At 41.7% G+C, this 23,251-nt stretch overlaps 1 protein-coding gene across 6 annotated transcripts in view; it reads left to right on the top strand.

Annotated features, from left to right (window-relative positions):
* LOC121278899 (vacuolar protein sorting-associated protein 13B-like) overlaps positions 1–23,251 on the top strand; it is a 1,102,197-nt gene that overhangs the window by 771,113 nt on the left and 307,833 nt on the right. For 5 of the 6 annotated variants that reach the window (XM_041189400.1, XM_041189399.1, XM_041189397.1 and 2 more), the window contains 3 exons: positions 4,358–4,424; positions 8,486–8,897; positions 18,598–18,709. In XM_041189400.1, coding sequence (XP_041045334.1) covers positions 4,358–4,424; positions 8,486–8,897; positions 18,598–18,709 — 591 coding nt within the window. Of the gene's footprint in view, positions 1–4,357; positions 4,425–8,485; positions 8,898–18,597; positions 18,710–23,251 lie in introns of those variants that run through there. The other variant, XR_005943292.1, reaches the window with a different exon arrangement.

Below are 23,251 nucleotides of genomic sequence, written 5' to 3'. Positions count from 1 at the left end.
TGACTGCGCCACCATCAGATGATAGTCACAGGGAGATGAGATGCTCCGAAGATCCCACTGATTGACTGTGTTGGCTGGATTTTCACTTCACAATGGTCTTCCATGCCCTTCCCATGCTAGTTGAAGGTGTAATTAGTCTCTTGATTAAAGCCTGTGTTGGCTAATCTGGTTTCTTGTAGAACGGTGATATCGACACCATGCTTGTGTAGCTCACGGTCAGTCAGGGTATTCTTGTGTACACTTGCTTTACATCATAGGTCATTGTTCATGCCAAGGCACGTGATTCTCACTTTCCAGCTTCCAAGCCGAAAGGCTATCTTTCTTTGTTTGCTGCACAGCCTAGGCATGGTTTTAGAAGGCAAGGACTTGCCCAGCATCTGTTCCCCTCTCTTGACCTCATAGGCAGGTACCCGGAGGAGAAACGAAAGCCTGTACATCTGGGGCCTATTCGGTTGCAGTTGCCAGAAGGTGTCAACTTGAGGGAAACACCAACCGCCTAACTGAACTCCACTCCACCATTTTTGTTGGGTTTGCTCCCTTGGCCATTAACTCTTGATGTTGTTTTTAATGTTGAAAGGCACTAACCAGCAGTGCTCAGATCACCACAGATGTAGATGTGATCTTGTCCTTCAGGTGTGCCATTCCCTGGCCTATCTCACAGTGGCCAGCCCTCCAACTCCGGTGCCCCCTGGCGAAACCCAGCCTAGCAACTAATCTCCCTTGATGGAGCTCCCACCTCAGCGAATTAAGTTAAGTTAAACCCCCTCACTATACCATCACCTCAGCAATATAACAACCTCAGTAAAATCCACACCTCAATACTAGGCCATCTCACTAAGCCCCTGTCACAGCACTAACCTCTCCAAAAGGCCCTCACTATAGTTTAAATCCCCTCAGTACATTACTAAATTCCCCAATAATCCCTCAATAAACTTCTCACCGCAGCTCCAAATCTCCCAAAAATAGCTCCTCACCGCATCAAAACCTTGCCAAATTAAAGTAATAATCCCCCACTATGACACCAGATACCTCCAATTTTCCCTTCGCTCAGTTCTAAAAGCCAGGCCAGAAATAGGCACCTCTGGTTAATCAGCGAGCCCTCCTTCAACCACTTAAGGGTTCAAGGTGACCCTAGCTGCCTGGAGTGCTGGAGGAAAGCCCGCCAACTCCTCCGATTCCAAACAGCAGCTCCTAGGGCCAATCCAACAGCCTCTCCCACCCACCCCCCCCAACTCCCCATTGTTTTCAGCCAGCCTCCCACTCAGGCCTCACACTGCTCCAGGCCCCAGCTACCTCCCTAAAGAAAACCCCACTTAAAAGCAGCCTCCACTCCTGCTTATGACCCTCTCGCTCTTGTCACCCCTCTCTTGTTTGCCGACCTCCTGCTCATCAAACCTCCCGCTCGCCATCTCTTTCCTACTGACTAGCCCTCTCCCGCTTGCTGACTCCCTCCCGCCCGCTGAATCTCTCTCCTGTCCACCACCCTCTCCCGCCTGCTGACACTCTCTCCCACCCGCCGATTCTCTCTCCCTCTCACCGCCACTCTCCCACTTGCTGATTCTCTCCCACCGCCGCCTCTCTCTTACTTGCTGTGTCTTCTCCTGCTTGCTGTGTCTTCTGCTTGCTGTGTCTCTCTCCTGCTTGCTGTGTCTCTCTCCTGCTTGCTGCGTCTCTCTCCTGCTTGCTGCGTCTCTGTCCCGCTCACCGCCTCTTTCTCCCACTCGCCACCTCTCTCCCCCATTTGCCACCTCTCTTACCAACATTAAATCAAAATGTGATTAAAAAGATGATGCCAGTGTTGTAGCTTGGCGAGGGGTGTGGCAAGTTCTGGAGCACAAGTCTTCTGTACTATTTCTGGAATATTATTGGGGCCCATAGCCTTTGCACTATCCAGTGCCTTCAGCCATTTCTTGATATCATGTGGAATGAATCGAACTGGCTGAAGACTGGCATCTGCGATGCTGCAGACCTCTGGAGGAGGCTGAGATGTATCATCCACTCGTCACTTCTGGCTAAAGATTGTAGCAAATGCTTCAACTATTTCTTTTGCACTGATGTGCTGGGCTCCCCCATCATTGAGGATGGGGATGTTTGTGGAGGATGTGGAGCCTCCACCACCATTCACAGCTGGATTTGGCAGGACTGCAGAGCTTATATCTGATCCCTTCGTTGTGGAATCACTTAGCTCTGTCTGTCACTTGCTGCCTATGCTGTTTGGCATGCAAGTAGTCCATGCAAGTTTCACTAGGTTGCCACCTAATTTTTAGGTGTACCTGGGGCTATTCCTGGTACGCCCTCCTGCACTCTTCATTGAACCAGGGTTGATTCCCTGGCTTGATGGTAATGGTAGAGTGGGGAATATGCCGGGCCATGAAGTTACAGATTCTGTTTGAGTACAATTCTGCTGCTGCTGATGGCCCACCGCACTTCATGGTTGCCCAATCTTGAGTTGCTAGGCCTATTCCATTTAGCACGGTGGTAGTGCCACTCAACACTATGGAAACCTCAATGTGAAGGCGGGACTTGAGCACCAAGCTTTTGAAGGAGTCAGGAAATAAAATTGCAGCTGTCTGCCTGCATGTAAGCATCAAGTCTCTCACCGCTGTATATATAATGCTCTTGTGCTGCGACTCTCCCTCTTAATTAATGATCACAATTAGTTTTAAGTGCCCCATGGAACATTTATTGTATCATCATGTAAACCCCTGCCAAGCAAATTTTCATGGATGTGGAAAAATCCAGGGGGGAAGGGAGTGTGGGGAGAGAAATTACCCCTGCATTTTCCCTAATATTGAAACAGAAAATGCTGCCAATATTCATTAGGTCTGGCAGCATCTGTGAAGAGAGAAACAGTTAACGTTTCGGATCTGTATGACTTCTTCAGAGAGGAACCCTCCTTTCCGTTTCTCCCTCGCCTCTCTCTAACCTCTTTTCCCACCCATATGCCTGCCCCATTTTTCCGTGTTCCTGCTTCTCCCTCTCTTTTCCTTCCCTCACCTCCTGCTCCTCATTTTCCCATTGATAGGTGCCGGTGGGCACAGAATGACAAGTTTGCATCAGTAGTTCCAGTTATAATTGTGGACAAAGAAATTTTTTTGATGAAAATAGCATTACAACTCCATAGAGACCTTTTAATAAGGTACATCGATTAAACATAACTTATTAGGCAACTAATACATTAAACTACAGGAAAGGTACTCTTTATTAACTTCTTCACACAACTGAAATTAATTTATTCATTTTACCACATTCTCAGCAGAAATGTATGCTTGTGTCTGAAATCCCAAGCTACTGATTTCTCCCTGTCCTTATCAGGGTGAATCTCCCAGTGCCCTTTTAAACAAAGTCTCCTTCACTCAATCTTCTGTGCATAACCAAGTGGACTTCCAGTAGTAAGATGCCCTCTGGTGATTTCTTGCTTTTTTTCACTCTCCACAATCCTTGTTTCATCGAACAGGGATTCTGTCCTCACCTCTGCTTGGTGGTTAATCCGAGATCAATCCATTTATCTGGCTTTGATATAACAGTGGCAGTTGTGGCCTTAATCCCCCAGATCCCTCAACCTGCCTAACTCTGAGAGTCTGCACAACAGCATGACCAGCTGCTGTCTCCTTTGTGTCAAGGTCTTAAAACTTGCACTCCACTTGGAAAAAGTTTCAGTTTGAGTTTCTGTTTCCATAATAAGCACAGTCACATGGGATTAATGGCAGGTGCATTTAGTATGAAGTCACATGGGTTTGTTTTTGGGAAGATTTAGCAGGAAGTCACATTCATTTTACGTTGATTCAAAGGAGACAGTTTAAAATATAACTGTCATATAAAGTCCAGCAGTCATGGCAAGAGAAAAATAAGGACAGAGGTATGACTCTTGAATGGGAGATTAATTATATTTGTGTGCTCTGCCCAGTTATCTTCCATTCTCTCAACCCTGTTTAGTTGGCCTGGTTTTGAATCCTCATTTGTGATGCCACAGAACTCTTCTATAGATATAATAGTTTTGATGTGGGTGGAATGATGACTCATGTTTGCTAAGAAAGCATAGTTCTGAAACTGTTAAATTATTTCTTTACTGCGTGAACACATTCATTCTAGTTGTGCTGAATAAAGTGATAAATACTCCTAAACATTAGAAATCCGTGAAAGGGATGCTATTTGATTAATAAAAATAACAGATCTTGTAGGAAAGTTAAATTTGACTATTGGACATCGCTATGAATAGCCCTTCTTTTGATATGGTAAAGTGTTGTAAATATTTAATTTTTATGGAGTGTGTATTCAGTGCAGTTTGTATTTTGTATAAGTTGATAAAAATCATAAGATTACTTAGACTAGACAAGGCAGGAATTCTGTTTTCCAGGCCAGGTCAAGGCTGGCACACAGGACAGTTTGATGGACTCCTTCTACAATGCAAAGAAAAACCTGGGGTGAGACTCTCATAGTGAATAAGTCACTGCAGATTCCTCAATCCTTCAAGCTGAATGACAAATTTCTTCCAAATTCTGAGGCAGAATGTGAAGACAATGGTTACAAGCACTGAGTGATTTCACAGGGTTTTGTGGTTAGATTTGACAATTTGCATACTTCAGTCAGTCTTTTTCTGTAAGAACATGTGAAAGGATACAGGAAAAACACTGCCCAACACCTTAATTCCTCTTCTCCTATGGAGAATATACGATCTACCCTTATCCCAGATCCCACCAATCTTCTGAGATAAGATTCGGTCATAAAAATCTCTCAAATGTTTGCCCATTGAACAGTGTGTCTTGCTGACTCTCATTGGACAAGATTTTTCTTAGATTGTCCCTTGCTTCATTATCTGAAGAGTATTTGACCATCTTGGCCCAGATCTGTTCTCAGAATCTCAATTAGAATTTCAAACTTGAATGCTTTTAATGATTTCCTTTTAAACCTAGTTATTATGGGTGAAAACTGAACCTCTCTTAAAATATCAGAATTCCTTTTAAGTTTAAATTGCAAAAAGAGATAATAGCCCATGTGATTCCAAACAGATGCCTGCCACACTGATCTGCAAAACTTACCTCTCAAAATGGAAAGTTGTAGTTTTAAAATAACTAACGGAAGTAAACCGGGAGCTTGGGGAGCCTATACTTCCCCGTTGCTTTCTCCGTGGCAATGCCATGGCCAATCAGAGTGGATTTGCCAACCACTTAGTACCCTTTTCTCCTGTAGCATAAATGGATCTTTTGAAATTTGGCATTCTTGCATTTGTCCTGATCAGTGCAAGACAAAAAGCTTCGGCAACATGTCTCTTTTTCAGTGATTCGACAGCTCATTGTCCTCCAGTTATCCATATTCCAAAGTGCAATGTTACTTAAGTGGATTCCACAATAGTTCAAGTCAAATTTAATGTGACCTTCTAAAAATCTTGGTTCAAAAGAAATAATTCATGGTTGTACAATCTTAATTAAAATTATATAAATGTACTATATTATTAGAGGGTATTTTAATCTGAACTGCAGAATTTTGTCTTCTTTTAGGTCACATTGTTTTACTTGTAAAAGCCTACATCTCAAAGGCAGTGGTTCCCTGTAGATTTAGTTCTTGTAACCATGTTTTCTCATTTATGGTGGTGCTTACTGCTTATATTCTAAATCAAATTGGTTTTACTTTCTGCTTCCTGTTGGAATTAATTTTGTGTGTCAGACCAACAGGAAATCTAAGTCTTTTTTTCACATTTTGCCCATAGTTATGTGTTCCTTATTGCGTACCAGTAATTTCAAAATAAAATATTTTTCAAATGTTATCTGAGTAATGTTTTTGTAAATAAATACTACATTACAATTTCACAGAGTTTGTCACTGTAATAATTTAATGTTTTGGAAATTTAGTTATGACTTGATTAGAAAAAGATTCACTTGCTGGCCTCCACAGCTCTTTGGACATAGAGGCCTATCATACTATTAGTTACAAAGTATGTGGAACACATAACTTGAGAGCACCCAGATGACTGCACCTTGCAGCTGCCTTCAGCTGTTAAAACCTTCAGTATAATCCACAAATTCTTAATTTTTTTGCTTATGGCCTTTTTATTGCTTCCCACTCCCCCCACTCCCCACTGTCTGTCCTATCCCTCTTGTCCATCACCTCAAGCCTCGGGGAAGGCCCATGGTCTCTGGGGCATTTCGGAGGTGTTGTACTTTCTTGTACTGACAAGCTGAACAGACGCACCTTGTTGGTTCGACCCCTCAGCAAGCAAGATCCTTTCAGTCATTTCTCTGGCTTCTTTCCTCCTGTAAGAAATAAGTTAAATTACTATTACTGATTTAGTCTTTTAATAGCTTTTTAATCTGTAAATATTTATTGCATATACATATGTACCTCAATTTGTAACAATGATTAATCACTAAATTACTTCCTTGAGTAGAACCACGGCCTACTTTTTAACATGCAATTTCTCGTGTTTAGCGGACAAGGAGCACAAAATAATTTTGATGATGACATAAATGACAGAAATCCAGCCTTGAGCTGTCACAATCATACTATTCAAATCTATTGAGATGAAAGAAAGACTTGAATTTATATCACACCTTTCACATTGTCAGGACATCCGAAAGCATTTTACAGTCAATGAAGCACTTTTGGATTGTAGTTACAGTTGTAATGTAGGCGATGTGGCAGCCAGTTTGCACACAGCAGGGCCCCACAAAAAGTGACCTGGTATTCTGGGTTTTTTTCAGTGATGTTGATTGAGGTCTAAATGTTGGCTAGGACAACACATTTAATGCCCCTATTCTTCGAAATAGTGCCACGGGATACTTTGTGCCTGCCCATGAGAGTAGAAGGAGCCTTGGTTTAAGATCTCATCTGGTAGACTACACTTCTGACAGTGCAGCACAACCTCAATACTGCATTAAAGTGCCTAGACTATTGTGCTCTGTCTGTGGAGTGGGACCTAAACCTAAAACTTTCTCACTCAGAAACAAAAGTGCTACTCACTGAGCCAAGGCAAACACAATGGCTGAACAGAGGCACAGAAGGAGACTATTTGGCCCATCAATTGTATGTCGGTTCTCTGGAGAGTGATTCAATCAGTCCCCATTCCCCCGATCTATCCCCGTAGCCCTGCAAGTTTATTTCTCTCAAGTGTCCATCAAATTTCCTTTTGAAATCATTCAATGTGTGGTGCCCAAAGTTGTTCAGGGTACTCCAGATGTGGTCTAACCAGGGTTTTACATAGTTGAAGAATAACTACTACCCACCATATCTAGAGGACCGGAATATAAAAGACCAACATTCCATTTCAGCTGGCCTGAGACAAATGTATCCTCAGGCCAGAAAGACTACTGGAGGCAAACATCGACTGAAGGAGCACCCGTAGGAAAGGATGCACAATTGCAGGTATCATAGAGAGGCGGAGGTGTAGTGGTAATGTCACTGGACTAGTGTTCCAGAGACCAAGGGTAATGCCCTGGGGGCCTGGGTTTGAAACCCACCACGCCAAATGGTGGAATATGAACTTAATAAAAAATATCTGGAATTAAAAGTCTAATAATGACAATGAAACCATTGTTGATTGTTGTAAAAACCCATCTGGTTCATTAATGTCCTTTAGGGAAGGAAATCTGCCACCCTTACCTGGCCTGGCCTAAATGTGACTCCAGACCCACAGCAATGTGGTTGACTCTTTAAAAATGCCCTCTGAACTAGGTGGGCAATAAATGCTGGCCAAGCCAGTGACACCCACATCCCATGAACAAATATATTTTAGAATTGGGGAGCACAGTACGATAATAAGAGTAGGGAGGCACAATGATCATTTTGTAAGTAGTCACCCTGACCTCCAAGAATAAACCCAGTTAACAATAGGATACAGTGAATGTTGGAAATCTGAAATAAAAGCAGAAAATGCTGGAAATACTCAGTCGGCATGAGAGCAACCATGGAAAGAGAAAGAAGTTAATATTTAACTACTTTGACCCTTGGCCCTTACCAGCAGGATCCCTTCACTATTTCACTATTGTGTATGGTGAAGCAAGGGAACAAGTTAGCTTAAGGTGTGCTTAGTCAATTTAATGGAGCAGTAATACCTGTAGAGCTGAATATTCCCAGACATTTTAAAAGGAAAGCACTTGGAACAGGTGTAGAAGTAATTTTAAAACAAAGATTCTTTCTCAGCAAATGGTATTTGCAACTGGAAGCGAGTAATGAAACCCATTAAAATAAGTTTCTACTCAAAGTAAATCAGAGCTTCAGTTGCAGTAGTATTCGTGTTTTCATTTAAAAGTAGTGCCCACCTGGTGCTACACAAGGAAGCAATTTGCTTGTCTACGAGACTTTGAAAATGGAACTTTCATTTTTATATATTTAATGCAGATGCTTATGCTTGCTGCTTAAAATGAACAACTTTAAAACTGTCTTAACATTAATAAGCATGGTTATTATAATGCTAATGTTTCCTCAGTTTTATTTGACATAAGTGTACAATGTCCCATTATTGATTTGTGGTATATAAATTGTAATGCAGATGGCAGCCAAACTTTTAGAAGGCTCCCACCAGCAGCATGGATTCCTTTCTGTTACTTACACCAAAGCCGTAACACGGAATGTCAGGCACAAATTAACGTCGAGGCCGGAGCGTGTTTCACGTAGCCTCCACAGGGTGACGGAGGGCATCATAGACAGTTCTCCCCAGTACCTTCACGAGATCCTCCTCAGTGCCCAGCCATTCGATGTCGTGCTCTCTTTCCCACTGATTCACAACGTGGCAAAGATATTCCAAGCAAAGTTGCCAAAGAAACCAAAGGCAAAGAGGAAATCAACGGGCCAACCAATGAGGGCCTATGGCCTGACATCTCGAGAGTTGCCACTTATTTATATCAACACAAGTGTTGTCCGAGTATTTTTCCCCAAAGGAGAAGATGAGCAGCAGGAAGGAGGTAATGCATTGTGAGGTGTCTCTAAAATTGTAAAACTTGCAAACTATATGCTGAATTTAACTCTTTCATTCCTTGTCCTCCTTGTCTCCATGGCTCAGGAAGAATTTAGGCATAACACTTCACTTGATTCAAATCCTATCTCATGTAGTAGCTGAGTTAAATGGTGAATGCCAGTAGGTTAACGCAATAACATTTTACCCGATAAGTGAAGAAGATTGGATGTAGTGATGCATCTTTATACTTAAGAAACATCCCACTAAGGATAATGCTGTTGCTGTGCCCTTAATACCATTTCCTCTGGTGGTGAATCAAGGATGAGGGGGCATAATCTTAAAATTAGAGTTAGACCATTGTGAATGGAAATCGGGATCCATTTCCTCACACAAAGGATCTTGAGGATCTAGAATTCTGTCACCCCGCCCCCCCCAAAAAAAGCTGTGGAATATGAGTAAATTGAGCCTTTCGAGACTTAGGATTGGTAGAGTTCTGTTAGGTAAGGATATCAAGAGGATATTGGATCTAAGGCAACTAAATAGAGCTTAGGTGCAGCTCAGCCATAATATAACAGAATGACAGAGCAGCCTCAAAGGGCTGAATGGCCTTTTCCTGTTACTATGATTGCTGTTTCTTAATATCAATAGTAGGGGCTTATGTGCTACTTAAAATATACAATTATGAATCATTCTGCAATTTGTGCTTACAACGGAGACAGCATTATGGCCAATAGAACGTACGAACGTATGAAATAGAAGCAGAAGTAGGTCATTCGAGCCTGCTTCGCCACTTAGTAAGATTAGGGCTGATCTGTTTGTGTTTCAAGTTCCACATTTCCATCTAACCCCACCCCCCCGATAACTTTTCATTCCCTTGCCTAACAAGAATTTATCTACCTCTGGCTTAAAAATATCCAGTGATCCTCCCTCCACTGCCTTCTGGGGCAAAGTGTTCCAAAGTTGCACAACCCTGATAGAAAAAAATTTTCCTCACCTCTTCCCTAAAAGGGCAACCCCTAATCTTAAAACATTATCCCTTAATTCTGCACTCACCCACAAGAGGAAACACCCTTTCCACATCCACCTTGTCAAGACCATTCAGGATCTTATATACTTCAGACAAATCACCCCTCACTCTCCTAAACTCCAGTGGAAATAAGCCTAGTTTTTTCAACCTACTCTGATAAGACAACACACTTATTCTAGCTATCCTCTGAACCGCTTCCAATGCATTTACAGCCTTCCTTAAATAGACCAAAGCTGCACATGATATTCGAGATGTGGTCTCACCAATGCATTGTTGAAAGGAAGCATAACATCCTTACTTTTATGTTCAATTCTTCTCGTAATAAAGAGTAACATTCCATTAGCCTTCTTGATTATGTGCTATACCTGCATACTAACTTTTTGTGACTCATGCACTAGAACACCTAAATCCCTCTGCACCTCGGAATTCTGTAGTCGTTCTCCGTTTAAGTAATATAGCACAGTCCCACCATTTGTGACTTCCTTGTTCATGAATTCACTTCCCGCGCTTTTTACTTTATAGGCAGCATTGCTCAACGCATGAGCAGTGCTCACTTATCCATGGTTTCTTCTCTTTCTTTCTGTTCCTTTCCCAGGGAGACGGCAGCCATGACCGAGAGTCCAAAGCTACAATAATGGCTCTATTCAATTTTAAATCTTCACTAGCATCTAACTTAACTCTATCCCTATGTGTTTTATAAACCTGTCCCCTAGTTTTCCCATTCCTATGATTTTTAACTAACCCTTTAGAAAGAATTCAAGGAATCCATGCACATTGCATGTTTTGGTAATCGCTTGCCAAGAGCGATGACACTATGCTCAGTGGCTCCTCTGTCTGTCCTGTACAGGTACTGCACCGTATTTGTGCTGCAGAGCCCAGTACTGTCCTTGCATAGCCGGAACAGATCTAATTGAAACCCATTGAAAAACATGTTTCCCCTTCGAGATTTTGCCGTTTGCGAGATATTGTGGGAACATAACCCCCATGAATGGTGGGACTTTACTGTGCTCTGCTTTTTTTATTCTTCCAGCCAAAATGAACAACTTTACATTTTTCCACATTATATCCCATCTTTCAGATTTTTTCCCACTCATTCAACCTATCTATACCTGTCTGCAAACTCCTTATGTCTTCTTCGCAACATACTTCCTACCTGTCTTTGTGTCATCTGCAGATTTAGCTACCATGCCTTCATTCTCCTTATCTAAATCATTGATGTAAATGGTAAAAAGTTGAGGCCCCAGCACAGACCCCTGAAGGACTCCACTCGTCACATCCTGCCAATCAAACAAAGACCCGCTTATGCATACTCGCTGTTTTCTGCTAGCCAGCCAGTCTTCTATCCATGCTAATATGTTATCCCCTACACCATGAGCTTTTATTTTCTGCAATAACGTTTGATGTGGCACCTTATCAAAAGCCTTCTGGAAATCCAAGTACAGTACATCTACAGGCTCTCCTTTATCCACAGCACATCTTACTCCTTCAAAGAACTCTAATAAATTAGTTAAACACGATTTCCCTTTCATAAAACCATGCTGACTCTTCCTGATTACCTTGAGCTTTTCTAAGCTTCCAGCAGAACCTCTTTAATAACTGATTCTAGCACCTTCCCCATAACAGACATCAAGCTAACTGGCCTATCGTTTCCTGTTTTCTGCCTTCCTCCCTTCTTGAATAGAGGGTTATATTTGCTACTTACCAGTCTGATGGAACCTTTTCAAAATCCAGGGAATTTTGGAAAATTAACATCAACGCATTTGCTACCTCATTAGCCACCTCTTTTAAAACCTTAGGATGTAGTCTGCTTGGACCCAGAAACTTGTCGGCCAGTAGCTCCCTCAATTTAGGTTGCTCAGTACCTCTTCCCTAGTGATTGTAATTTCATCAAGTTCCCCTCTCCTTTCCACCTCCTGATTTACAGCTATTACTGGAATGTATTTTGTATCCTCTATAGTGAAGACAGAAGCAAAATATTTTTTTATTTCATCTGCCATTTCTTTATTATCTACTATTAAGTTCCCCATTCTCACTGTATAGAAGACCAACACTCACTTTACTTATATAAAAACAAAAAACTGCGGATGCTGGAGATCTCAATTTACTCACTCTTCTACTTTTTAAATACCTGTAGAAATTCTTGCTATCCGTTTTTACTTTTCTAGCTGGCTTCCTCTCATACTCTAATTTCTTTCTTCTCATTAAACCTTTATTCATTCTCTGCCATTCTTTATATTCAAACCACTCATCTGACCCACTCATCTTTGCTTTTTCTTTAAGTTTTACGCTTGCCCTAACTACTTTAGTTAACCACAGGTGATGGGTCCTCCCCTTAGAATATTTTTTCATAGTAGGAATATTGAATATTCTGAAATATCCCCTTAAATGTCTGCCACTGCTCCTCTATTGCTTATCCCCTAGTTCACTTTCCCAGTTCACTTCACCTAGCTCAGCTTTTATGGCCACATAGTTGCCCTTATTTAAGTTTAAAATATTAGTCTTAGACCCAGTCTTCTCCCTTTCAAACTGGATGTAATATTCAATTATATTGTGGTTGTTGCTACCTAGTGGGGGGTGGGTGTGCCTTTACCCTGAGGTCATTAATTAATCCTGTCACATCACACAATACCAAGTCTAATATAACCTGCTCCCTCATGGTTCCACAACGTGCTCCTCAAAAAAACTATCTCAAAAGCATTCTATGAACTCCTCATCCAGGCTACTACTGCCAATCTGATTTTTCCAGTTTATATATAGATGAAAGCCACCCATGATTATTGTTATCCCTTTATGTCACACACCCGATATATCTTATATACTTTGTCCTACATTGTGATTACTGTCAGGGGTCATTTAGACTACTCCTACTAGTAACTTCTTTCCCCTACTATTCATCATTTCCACCTAAACCGATTCTACCTCCTGATCTCCTGAACCAAGGTTATCTCTAACTATTGTACAAATGCCTTGATTAACAGAGCTACCCCTCTACCTTTATCTAGCTTCCTATTCTTCTTGAATGTCATATGCCATTCAATATTCAGGATCCAATCCTTGTCATCCTGCAGCCAATGTACTCCATTAATTTGTTTATTTTGTAATGAATGCTATACTGATTCAGACACAGAGCCTTTAGTTTTGTGTTTTTTTTTGTTATGATATGGCAGGTGGTAATTGCCAGGCTGAACAAATCCACAAGGGAAACCTGGCATGCTATCACAATGATTTTGCAATTTGTATTTATTACAAGAAGGCTTGTGCACTGAGGTCAGAGGTAAAGGGCTGAATTTTTGCCGTCGGCAAGCAGTGGGCGGGGCGGGGCAAAATGACGCGGGATGGCGTCAGGGGTTCCCACCGACATTATCCCGCCTCATTTAAATCTTCAGGAAGGTGGGGGCACAGTGAAATCAGCTGTGTGCCCGCTGACTTGTCAATGGCCAATTGAGGCCATTGACAGGATAATTAAAACAATTAAAGGACCTGCATCCACCAGTGGGATGAGGTTTCATGTAGGGTTTAAAAAACTTTAATAACGTTTTAATGAAACTTATTAACATGTCCCATCTCGTGTGACATTGTCACATGAGGGAAACATGTTACGGATTTTTTTATTTTTCTATTTTAATGTTTGAACAACTTTCAGCGATCTCCCTGAGGCAGCACTTAGCCTCAGGGAGATGTGCGCTCTTTTGTGCGCGTGTGCGAAAGAGCGCACTCTCGCATTTGGGGAATCCTCCCCGCCTGCACAGGAAGCATATAGGCCCGCTTAATTGGCCCGCCCACTTAAAAAGGCAGCGGGGCCCACTTCTCTGGCGTGGATCGGCTCCCCGCCCGCCGGAGATTGGGTTGGGCCCGCCTGCCCGGTGGGCAGAAAATTCTGCCCAATGACTCCACTACCACCTTTAGAGATTGTATAGATTAAATTAAAAAATGTATTAACAAAAGAAGAACAAACTTAAACACATGAAAGATTACAATTAGATAGTTGTAATAGCTCCCAAAATTTCTACTTAACCAGGGTCCCAACTGCACACCCCCTTTAAGACAACAGTCCAAATAGATTCCAAATTTATAAAGTCATCCAGCAATTTTACCACAAGCACCCACTGGACAATGGACTTCCAAAGGCTTTTAATACAACTTTGGTTACTGAAACAGCAAACTTCTTCAGGGTGACTAGAGGCTTTTACCCCAAGTCTGTTTCACAGAGTCACCTTTCCAGATCTCTTTCAGCTACATCTCACACAGCTTTCCATCCTTCTTTAAATATATTTCTCTATTTTTGATCTGTAAATCCCATTGTTTCAATTTGTCTTTAGAAGTTAGTTTTCCCAGAATGAAAAAATATTTCATGTTATCATTATGGCCAGCATTTATGGGAAAAATCAACATAATAACCTTGCTTTATTTATCCTGCCAGTTGCCAGTTGTAAACATTTTCCATGCCTTTGAAAATCAAACACCTCTCCACTGATCTAAAATGCAAATCTCATTCACACCATCTCTGCTGAGGCCTCATCCAAGCTTACTCATCTCAATCTCAAATGCCTGTTTTACACCACACTTCTTTGATAATTTAAACCTTGCAGTCTAACCGTCCCCAGCTGAATTAAATTAGCCACATACACACAACCATACACACACATCAGCATGCTTTAAAGCTGCTTCATCAATGACCTTCCTTCCATTGTAAGGTCAGAAGTGGGATGTTTGCTATTGATTGCATTGTGTTCAGCATCATTTGCGACTCCTCAGATACTGAAGCAGTCCATGTCCAAACGCAGCAAGACCTGGATAACATCCAGGCTCGGGCTGACAAGTGGCAAGTAACATTCGCGCCACACAAGTGCCAGGCAATGGCCAGCTCCAACAGGAGAGAATCCAACCATCGCCCTTTAATGTTCAATGGTGTTACCGTCACGGAATCTACCACAATCTACATCCTGTGGGTTACCATTGACCAGAAACTGAACTGGACTAGCCATATAAATACTGCAGCTACAAAAGCAGGTCAGAGGGTAGGAAACATGTGACAAGTAACTCACCTCCTGACCCTCCAAAGCTTGTCCATCATCTACAAGGCACAAGTCAGGAGTGTGATGGAAAAGTCCCCAATTTCCTGGATGAGTGCAGCTCCCACAACACTCAAGAAACTTGACACCATCCAGGACAAAGCAGCCCGCTTGATTGGCACCACATCCACAAATGTTCACCCTCTCCACCACCGACGCACAATAGCAGCAGTGTGTACCATCTACAAGATGCACTACAGGAATTCACCAAGGCTCCTTAGGCAGCACCTTCAAAACCCACGAGCACTACCATCTAGAAGGACAAGGGAAGAAGATAGATGGGAGCACCACCACCTGGAAGAACCCTTCCAAGTCACTCACCATCCTGACTTGGAAATACATCACCGTTCCTTTACTGTCACTGGGTCAAAACCCTGGAACTCCCTAACAGCACTGTGGGTGTACCTACACCACATAGACTGCAGCGGTTCAAGAAGGCAGCTCACCACTTCCTTCTCAAGGGCAACTAGGGATGAGCAATAACTGCTGGCCCAGCCAGCAAAGTCCACATCCCGTGAATAAATTTTTAAACGATATCCCACAATAATATTAGGAAAAATATGATAGTTCCTTGACATTATCTTTGTAACATCTAGTCTTGACTGTTGGTGTATTCTTAGGTTCTTTTTCTCTCTATCCTTTCCTGCCATTCTCTGACCCTCATTTCCCATATTACTATTTTCCTCTCTTAGCTTGTTTCTACTGTTTGATAAATCACATCTTTCCACATTTTATCACTTTCCGCCACTGTTTAGTTTAAAACTCCCTCCACTTCCATAGTTATATGGTTTGCAAGAACACTGGTTCAGGTGTAGACCCAATGGTACATCCCCCACTTTACCCAGTACTGGTGCCATGCCCTATAAACTGGAACCCACTTCTCCTACACCATTCTTTGAGCCACGTATTCATGTCTATAATTTTATGCACCCTGTGCCAATTTGCATGCTACTCTGGTAATAATCCAGTGATGATAACTTTTGAGATTCTGCTTTTTAATTTAGTGCCTAGCTCCTCATTCTCTCTATTTTCCTAGTTCTACCTATGTTGTTGGTACCTACGTAGACTACGACAACTGGAACCTCTCCCTCCTGCTGCATGTTCCTCTCCAGCCCTGAGCAAATGTCTCAAACCCTGGCACTGGGCAGGCAACACAGCTGAGTTGACTCTCACTCTTTGCTTCAGAGAACAATGTCAACCCCCTTCACTATACTGTCCACTACTACCACTGCATTACTTTTTGCTCCCCCCTCTTGAATGGTTTCCTGTACCACGGTGCCACAGGCAGTTTTCTCATCCACCCTGCAGCCCCCATTCTCATCCAAACAAGCTGAGAGAACCTCAGATTGGATAATTGTATAGGCTGACACTCTTGTACCCGTGCCCTCTGGGTCCCCTTACCTTCCTCACTTGCAGCCACACGCTCCTGTCCCTGACCACTGACCAGATAAGAAAACCTGATCCTAAATGGTGTGACCGCCTCCTGGTACAAAGCATCCAGGAAACTTTCCCCCTCCCTGATGTGTCTGCAGCTCAATGACTCTGAGCCAAAGTTCCTCGAGCCGTAACCATTTACTGCAGACATGTTTGTCCTGGAAGACATTGGCATCCAGGAGCTCTCACATGCTGCTGCCTTAACACATTAAGGATGGTAGGACAAGTGATGTGTTTAATTGCTTACTTGTATCATTCAATTATTTTTCTTTTTTCTATTTTTTATTAACTTTATCCCAACTTGCATACTTTTTTAACCTTAAGAACAGAATAGACCTTAACCACTTACCAGATACTCACCAAACAGCTCCTTTCCCTGTAGTAGAATAAGAACCAATTCCTAAAGGGTGAGAAAGATGGAAAAGGCAAAAGGAAACAAACATCTCCCGCCCCCAGCCCGAATATCCAAACTCTCAGGTTTGCCCTCAGTTTCCTCAACTGCACTCGATTGCTGGTAGTTAATCAGTCAGAATCACAGTTAAGCTCTCCCAGCAAAACATTCTAACCAACCTATTGCTATACTGTGAGAGAAAACCTCTCCATTTGTAATAAAAGTGAAAAAGGAACAAAGATAATGAATGTTAAAAATTAACTGGTAAGAATGTTTAGAAAGGCCAATTGGTTTCTGATCCAAACCTAACATATATTCTGAGAAAGTTACTGAAACAAAGAAGGGCTAGGGATAAAGTCAAATAGTGCAAATACAACCACACTAATAGATGTGCTCTCTTTTCAGTGAATAAAATACCTGAATATGGGTAATGAAACTTTGCAAAAGAGATAGCAAAGGGTGAAGAGATTAATTCATTGGTGATATTAACATGTTGGAGTCTTGATGCAACTGTGGATTGCATCTCATTGAGAATGTGTCTGGGAAGGTATATGAGAATTCAGGAGAAGTATCTTCACCCTGTAAGTGTTAAGAATGTGGAACAAGGAGTAGCATTGATTCATCTAAGGAGAACCTAGGTAAATACATGAATGAGAGAGGAATAAAAGGATAGTGTTTGATCAGGTAGGGTTGGAGAAGACCCATGTGGAGAATAAACACCAGCAGAGGCCAGTTGGGTCAAATGGCCATTTCTGTGCAGTAAATTATATGTAATTCTATATATAAATGTATTTTCATTGCAGCTGAGGAATGGAAATCACTAAAATGTTTGTTCAATTTTTTACTAAAACCAGCAAATATCACTTATTCGTGGTTTGCACGTTATGGAGCACTAAGCCTGGTGAGCAGATAATAAGGAGGTTGAATCTTGTTAGCCTAGGAAGCAGTAGCAGATCTGCTGTATTAAATGAATTCTAGTCAGCAAATTCATAGTATTTAATGTCTGCTTTCAGACCCTTTTTACACAATGCAGTTGACAGCGACACCAGATCAGTAATGAAAGGAAAAGCCCACTAGGGAAGAGTAGATTGGCAGGTTGCCAGAATATTAGATTGTATTTGAAGGTGGAGATATCAATTAAAATAGTATTTTCAAAGATTGAACTTTAAATTAGACCAGACACTAGTGTCATACTCTATTTGTTTAACTTGAGTAATGTTTGGAGAGTGGAGAACTCTTTTGATACTGATCGATTCAGTGCTGAAACAATTAACCAGCAATAAGACTATCTATATCAATCTCAAAATAAAAATTGTGACCCAAACGTGGTAAGTTATCTAAAAATTAATCGTGAGTTATTTTGCGGTGGGGCTTTGTTGTGATTGGATTTTGATATGAATGCCCAATAAATGTGTTTCACTTTATCTATCTTTTGCCATTGTACACTCAGTTCATACCTTAAGTTGCTGCATCCCAATAACTTCAATAATTAAATATTGCTAATCGTAAAAGGGAAGTGAATGAAAGCTGAGCTGTGCAAAATATTTCCTAATAAAACATGTGATCAGGAGAAGCAGGACAATTCTGCAGTTTTGTCCTTCACAAAATTAGAAAGTTTCTTTAGTTGTGTGTTCAAGTAGTAGAATGTCTTGATGAGAAAGTTACTGTTGTATCCCTTTGTATACAGCATTAAGGCCATAACAGCATTACCATTGCTTCTGTGTACTTGAATTAAGTTAGAATTTACAAGCTTGTTATGTCCATTTTCTCATTTGAAATGCAGGGGCTCCACAGATGAAAGAAGATACTTTGGTTCTTAAAATTGGCTCAGTGTGCATGGCTCCACAGGCTGATAACCCCCTTGGAAGGACTGTTCTGAGGAAGGACATTTACCAGTAAGTAAATCTGACAGGAGCCACAGTTTGTAAATTTTTTGAGTGAAGTCTGGGTGAAGTATCATTGTGCGTATGCGCTTAGTACCATGTTCCACAAAATTTACTTCTGCATTTTGACTATTTTACTCAACTATAAATAAATGCAAATTCCATATCATCCAGTATACCATGTTACCCCTAAAATTGTAGACCAGTGCACTTTTAAAAAAAATGCTATTTTCTTGATTTAAAGTTAGCATCTTTCCCCACTTAACCTTTGTTCTCCTTTGTCAAAAATAATGGATGGGGCGTGTGCAGAGATCTCTTTCAAACAGTGAAGGAATGGATCCCTTGTCACACCCGCCTGTTAGGTTTACCACTATTTGCTCTCTTCATCCCAATGCAAACCAAGCTTTTATGGAAATTACTTTCTAGGTATGCTCAAGCAGGAGAACGTAAATTTAACTTGTACTTTATGGTCTTTTCAACTGTAATTCTTAACAATCTTCTCTGCCAATTTTTTTCACTTCACTTCCCCTCTTTTCAGAAGACTTTGAGGTAGAATTGACCTTGTTTCAACCACTTTATAGGTGTAAAACTGGAGGAACAAGGGCCAGTTTCAGAATTTGAGGTTCTGCACCCAAGGGATGCTTCAGAGCTGTCTGACCCAATTTTGAGTTTGGTGATTTTTCAGGAGTCCATCAGCGTGCTTAATACAGGTGTTAATTAAGTAAATGAATAGCTTACTATCTAATTTAGGCCACATCACCAAAATTTGATAAGGGGCCAACTCCACCTGAGATTCATTAGTGGTTGTTAGTCAACCAACACCATAGTGTTTGGCTAGCCAAGTGGTTATGGTACTGGGTTTGTAACCCCAAGATCAAACGTTCAAATCTCACAATGGCAAACTATGAAACAATGTAACTTCATCTGAAACAGATGGAAACGGGTTTATTCAAAAAAGAGTATCAAGAGTTCAAATCTCACAATGGCAAACTATGAAACAATGTAACTTCATCTGAATAGGAACAGATGGAAACGTGTTTGTACTCGAAAGAGTTACTGCTCAACACATTGCTGCATTACTCTCTGGGATTTTTAAACTGGTGAAGGCATGGTAAGTAGCCCAAAATTAATCTCCTGAAATGGAAGAGCTGTCACTGGAGGAGCACTGGACACCAGCTCACTCAGTTGGTATATTTATGAAGCTTAACTTGACAGCTTTCCAGGAAGGGGAAGGTAATTATTCTTATGATTATTGGCTACCCTCACTGGCAAGGATGATTGTCTTCCATGAGTCTGAAGATGGCTAATTTGGGATCTGCAGACTTTATGGCATGTAAGGCATTTGTTGTCATGTGGGATATCTGGTTGTGTGTTATAAGTTCTGGCCTTTTTGCCTCTTCAGTTCTTTTTGCCTCTCTCACTTTTCCTCCTCATTTTGTTGTCGGTGGGTCTAGAAATTCTGGGATCCTTCCCACACTCTGTTGGGTGGGGGGAGGGGGGAGAGCCAGGCCTAGCGCACAGTTCGCACATGCACGAGAAAGAGTGTTTCAATCACTCTGAGGCACGGAGCTGCCTCAGGGAGATTGAGGTGCTTTTTTAAAAAATTAATAAAGACTAAAAATGTAATGAAATATGTCCTGTCATGTGACTCTGTCACATGACATGGGACATGGTTTTTAATTCCAAAGTAAATTTTTATTTAACGTATATTAGCTTTAGGAAATCTCATCCCGCTCATGGATGGGGTTTCCTGAAAAATGTAAAGGCCACTTGGCCTTTTTGCCTGTTCGCCAACCATTAGGTTGGACTGGCAGCGTAAATTCTAAGTTAATAAAGTTGTTAATGGCCTTAATAGACCTTTTAATTATCGGCGGGCACGCAGCCGACTCCAGCGCGCACCCATCGAACGAAACATCTCAAGACTGCACGATGATGTCAGGTCACACACCTGAGATCATCGCACATCATTTCACTCTCGGGCATGTCGGGTGCATGTCCGCACGCCCAGCATAGTATTCTGGTCAATGTGTAAGACCTTCTGCAGGCAGCATTGATGGTATGGTACTACCTTTGAGCCCGAAAGCCAGGTGCTGACAATTTTTATCCCATGGTTGCCTTGTTTAGGGTACTGTTGTTTTGGTTCTGCTCCCCATGTGGTATCCTGGCCAAGTGCCATGACCCACTATTCATCAGTTGCATTTTTCGCAATGCCCCAGTTGACATGGAGTAACAGCGGAATCAGCAGAATTTGAAAGCGGTGTTCAAAATCATGAATGGCTTTGGTAAAGTAAGCAAGAAGAAGCAAAAAGAGTCAGTAACTAGAGGACACAGATTTAACATGATTGGCAAAAGGAACAAAGGCGACATGGGGAAATTTTTTTGTACAGTGAGTTGTTGTGATCTGGATTGTGCTGCCTAATGGCGGTGGACGAAGATCCAATAGTAATTTTCAAAAAACAATTGGATAAGTACTTGAAGTGAAAATATTAACAGATCTATGGAGAAAAAGCAGGGAGTGGGATTAATTGGATAGTTCCACCAAAGAGCCAACACAGGCACAATTAGCCACACACCATCCTGTGTTGTATCATTCTACAATTCTATGAACTGGAGATTGAGCCTGGCTTCTTCCTGGCCTGTATGCTTAGCTACTTATTGGCTGACTATTCTGAAGTATTTAAGGGGCTCTGTTGTATACCCTTTAAATGTTTCCAATAAAGATCCCAGTGGTGAAGAATTTAAGCAATAGATAGTTATTTGAGGGAAGAGTAAAACTGAAGTGTAGCTAAAGGTGCGCATTTTGCGAAGATACAGGTGTGTAACATAACACTTTTACGATATTGCATCTTTATTTGTTTATATTTCTAAAGCTGCACAGTCCTACGCATGTATACACAGTTTTCTTAAAGATTGTTTCAGATCTGCAATGCCTGTTAAAATAAACAAACAATTCTGCAGAGTAAAAATATACACCAAGGGCAAAATTTTGCCCTCGGATGGCGGGCAGCCCCATGGGCTCGGTGGCAGGTGGGCAGCTGACTCCCGCCACTGAAACGGGGCCTGCCGCCATTTTAAGTGGGCGAGCCAATTAAGGCCCGCCTAGCGGCATCCCCAGCGGGAAGCGCTATGCGCTTCCTGTGCCGGGGGTGGTGGGGGGGAGGGATTTCCCATCTGTCAAAGTGCGCTCTTTCACGCATGTGCACGAAAGAGCGCCCTGCTCCCTGAGGCAAAGTCCTGTCTCAGGGAGAATACTGACAGTGGTAAGAACTATAAAAATAGAAACAATAAAAAATTATTAACATGTTCCCCTCATGTGACAATGTCACACATCTCGGAACATGTTCATAAAGAACACTTTTGTACGTAATGGACATGAAACTTCATCCCGCCAGTGGATGAAGTTTCATGTATTATCAGAAGCCTGCTGGGGCTCCTGGCCTGCCCGCCAGCCTTAAGGTTGGCCGGGCAGGTGTTTAAGTACTTTAACTAGCCTGTCAATGGCCTCAGTTGGCCATTGACAGGTCGGCGGGCGGACAGCTGATTTCGCTGTCCGTCCACCTTCCTAAAAATTTAACTATCCCGGGATGATGTCGAGGATTCCTCCCAACGCCATCCCGCGTCATTTTTCCCTCGGCGACCGGGCCCTGCCCCCAAATCGCCGGGGGGAAAATCCTAGCCCAAAAGGGAGTGAATGCACAGGTTTCAAGTCGCCACTAACGTTCATGCAAATCCTTTACAGGTTACTTTTGTTTTCACTCAAAGTAAAATTGTAATTACAAAAGGAAGTATCAATTTACCACGATCGTGCTATCTATGTATATGGGGTTTGTTCATGAAAAAGATGGCATTTCATTAATTGGGTGGTGACAGGTATGGGACATGTATATCTTGAAGCTATGAGGGCTAAACAGGAGTGAACCTCTTGTTTGAAGCTTTCTTTTAAATATATTTTCTGTAAATGTTCCCTGCTCTAGCCTACATTGCTTTTTAAGCCACACTGATCACGTGTAGATGGTAGAAAGAGGCTGACGCTGATCATGTGAAAGATAAAAAAGTTGCTCTTAATTCTCTGCAGAGCTGGCAGCATTGCACAAAAAATCCCATCAATTTAAGAGCTATTCAGTTAGGGAAAAATGAACTGTCAGCTTTGAGCTTCAACAAGTGTCTCAAGTATCTAATTATTATGTGGATCAGATGGTACCAATATGTTAGATATGAACATTTGCCACAGGTAATATAGTACTGCAGAGGGAATGTCTGCAAAAGCCACTTGAAAGCTTCAATAAAGTTAATGCATTTTAATGTTAAGTGGTAATGATTTAGTGATGTAGATGCATTTGAAATATTAAACCGATAAACAATATTATGTTCTTTTGCCATAACTAGAAGTAAAGTACAGCAGTCACCTCAGGATAAAGTTGAACCTGGATAGTATCAACGATATTGAAATAAAATCCTATTTAACAGGAAAACTTTTCCATGTTATTAAAAAAATCATATTCTCTGCAGTGTAACATATTATGATGTAACATCAATAGTATAACATCTAATCCT

The sequence above is a fragment of the Carcharodon carcharias genome, chromosome 6, assembly GCF_017639515.1.
Source record: "Carcharodon carcharias isolate sCarCar2 chromosome 6, sCarCar2.pri, whole genome shotgun sequence".
NCBI classification, from domain to species: Eukaryota; Metazoa; Chordata; class Chondrichthyes; order Lamniformes; family Lamnidae; genus Carcharodon; species Carcharodon carcharias.
The sequence above is the reverse complement of the archived record's forward strand: the minus strand, read 5'-3'. Positions and strand labels throughout refer to the sequence as shown.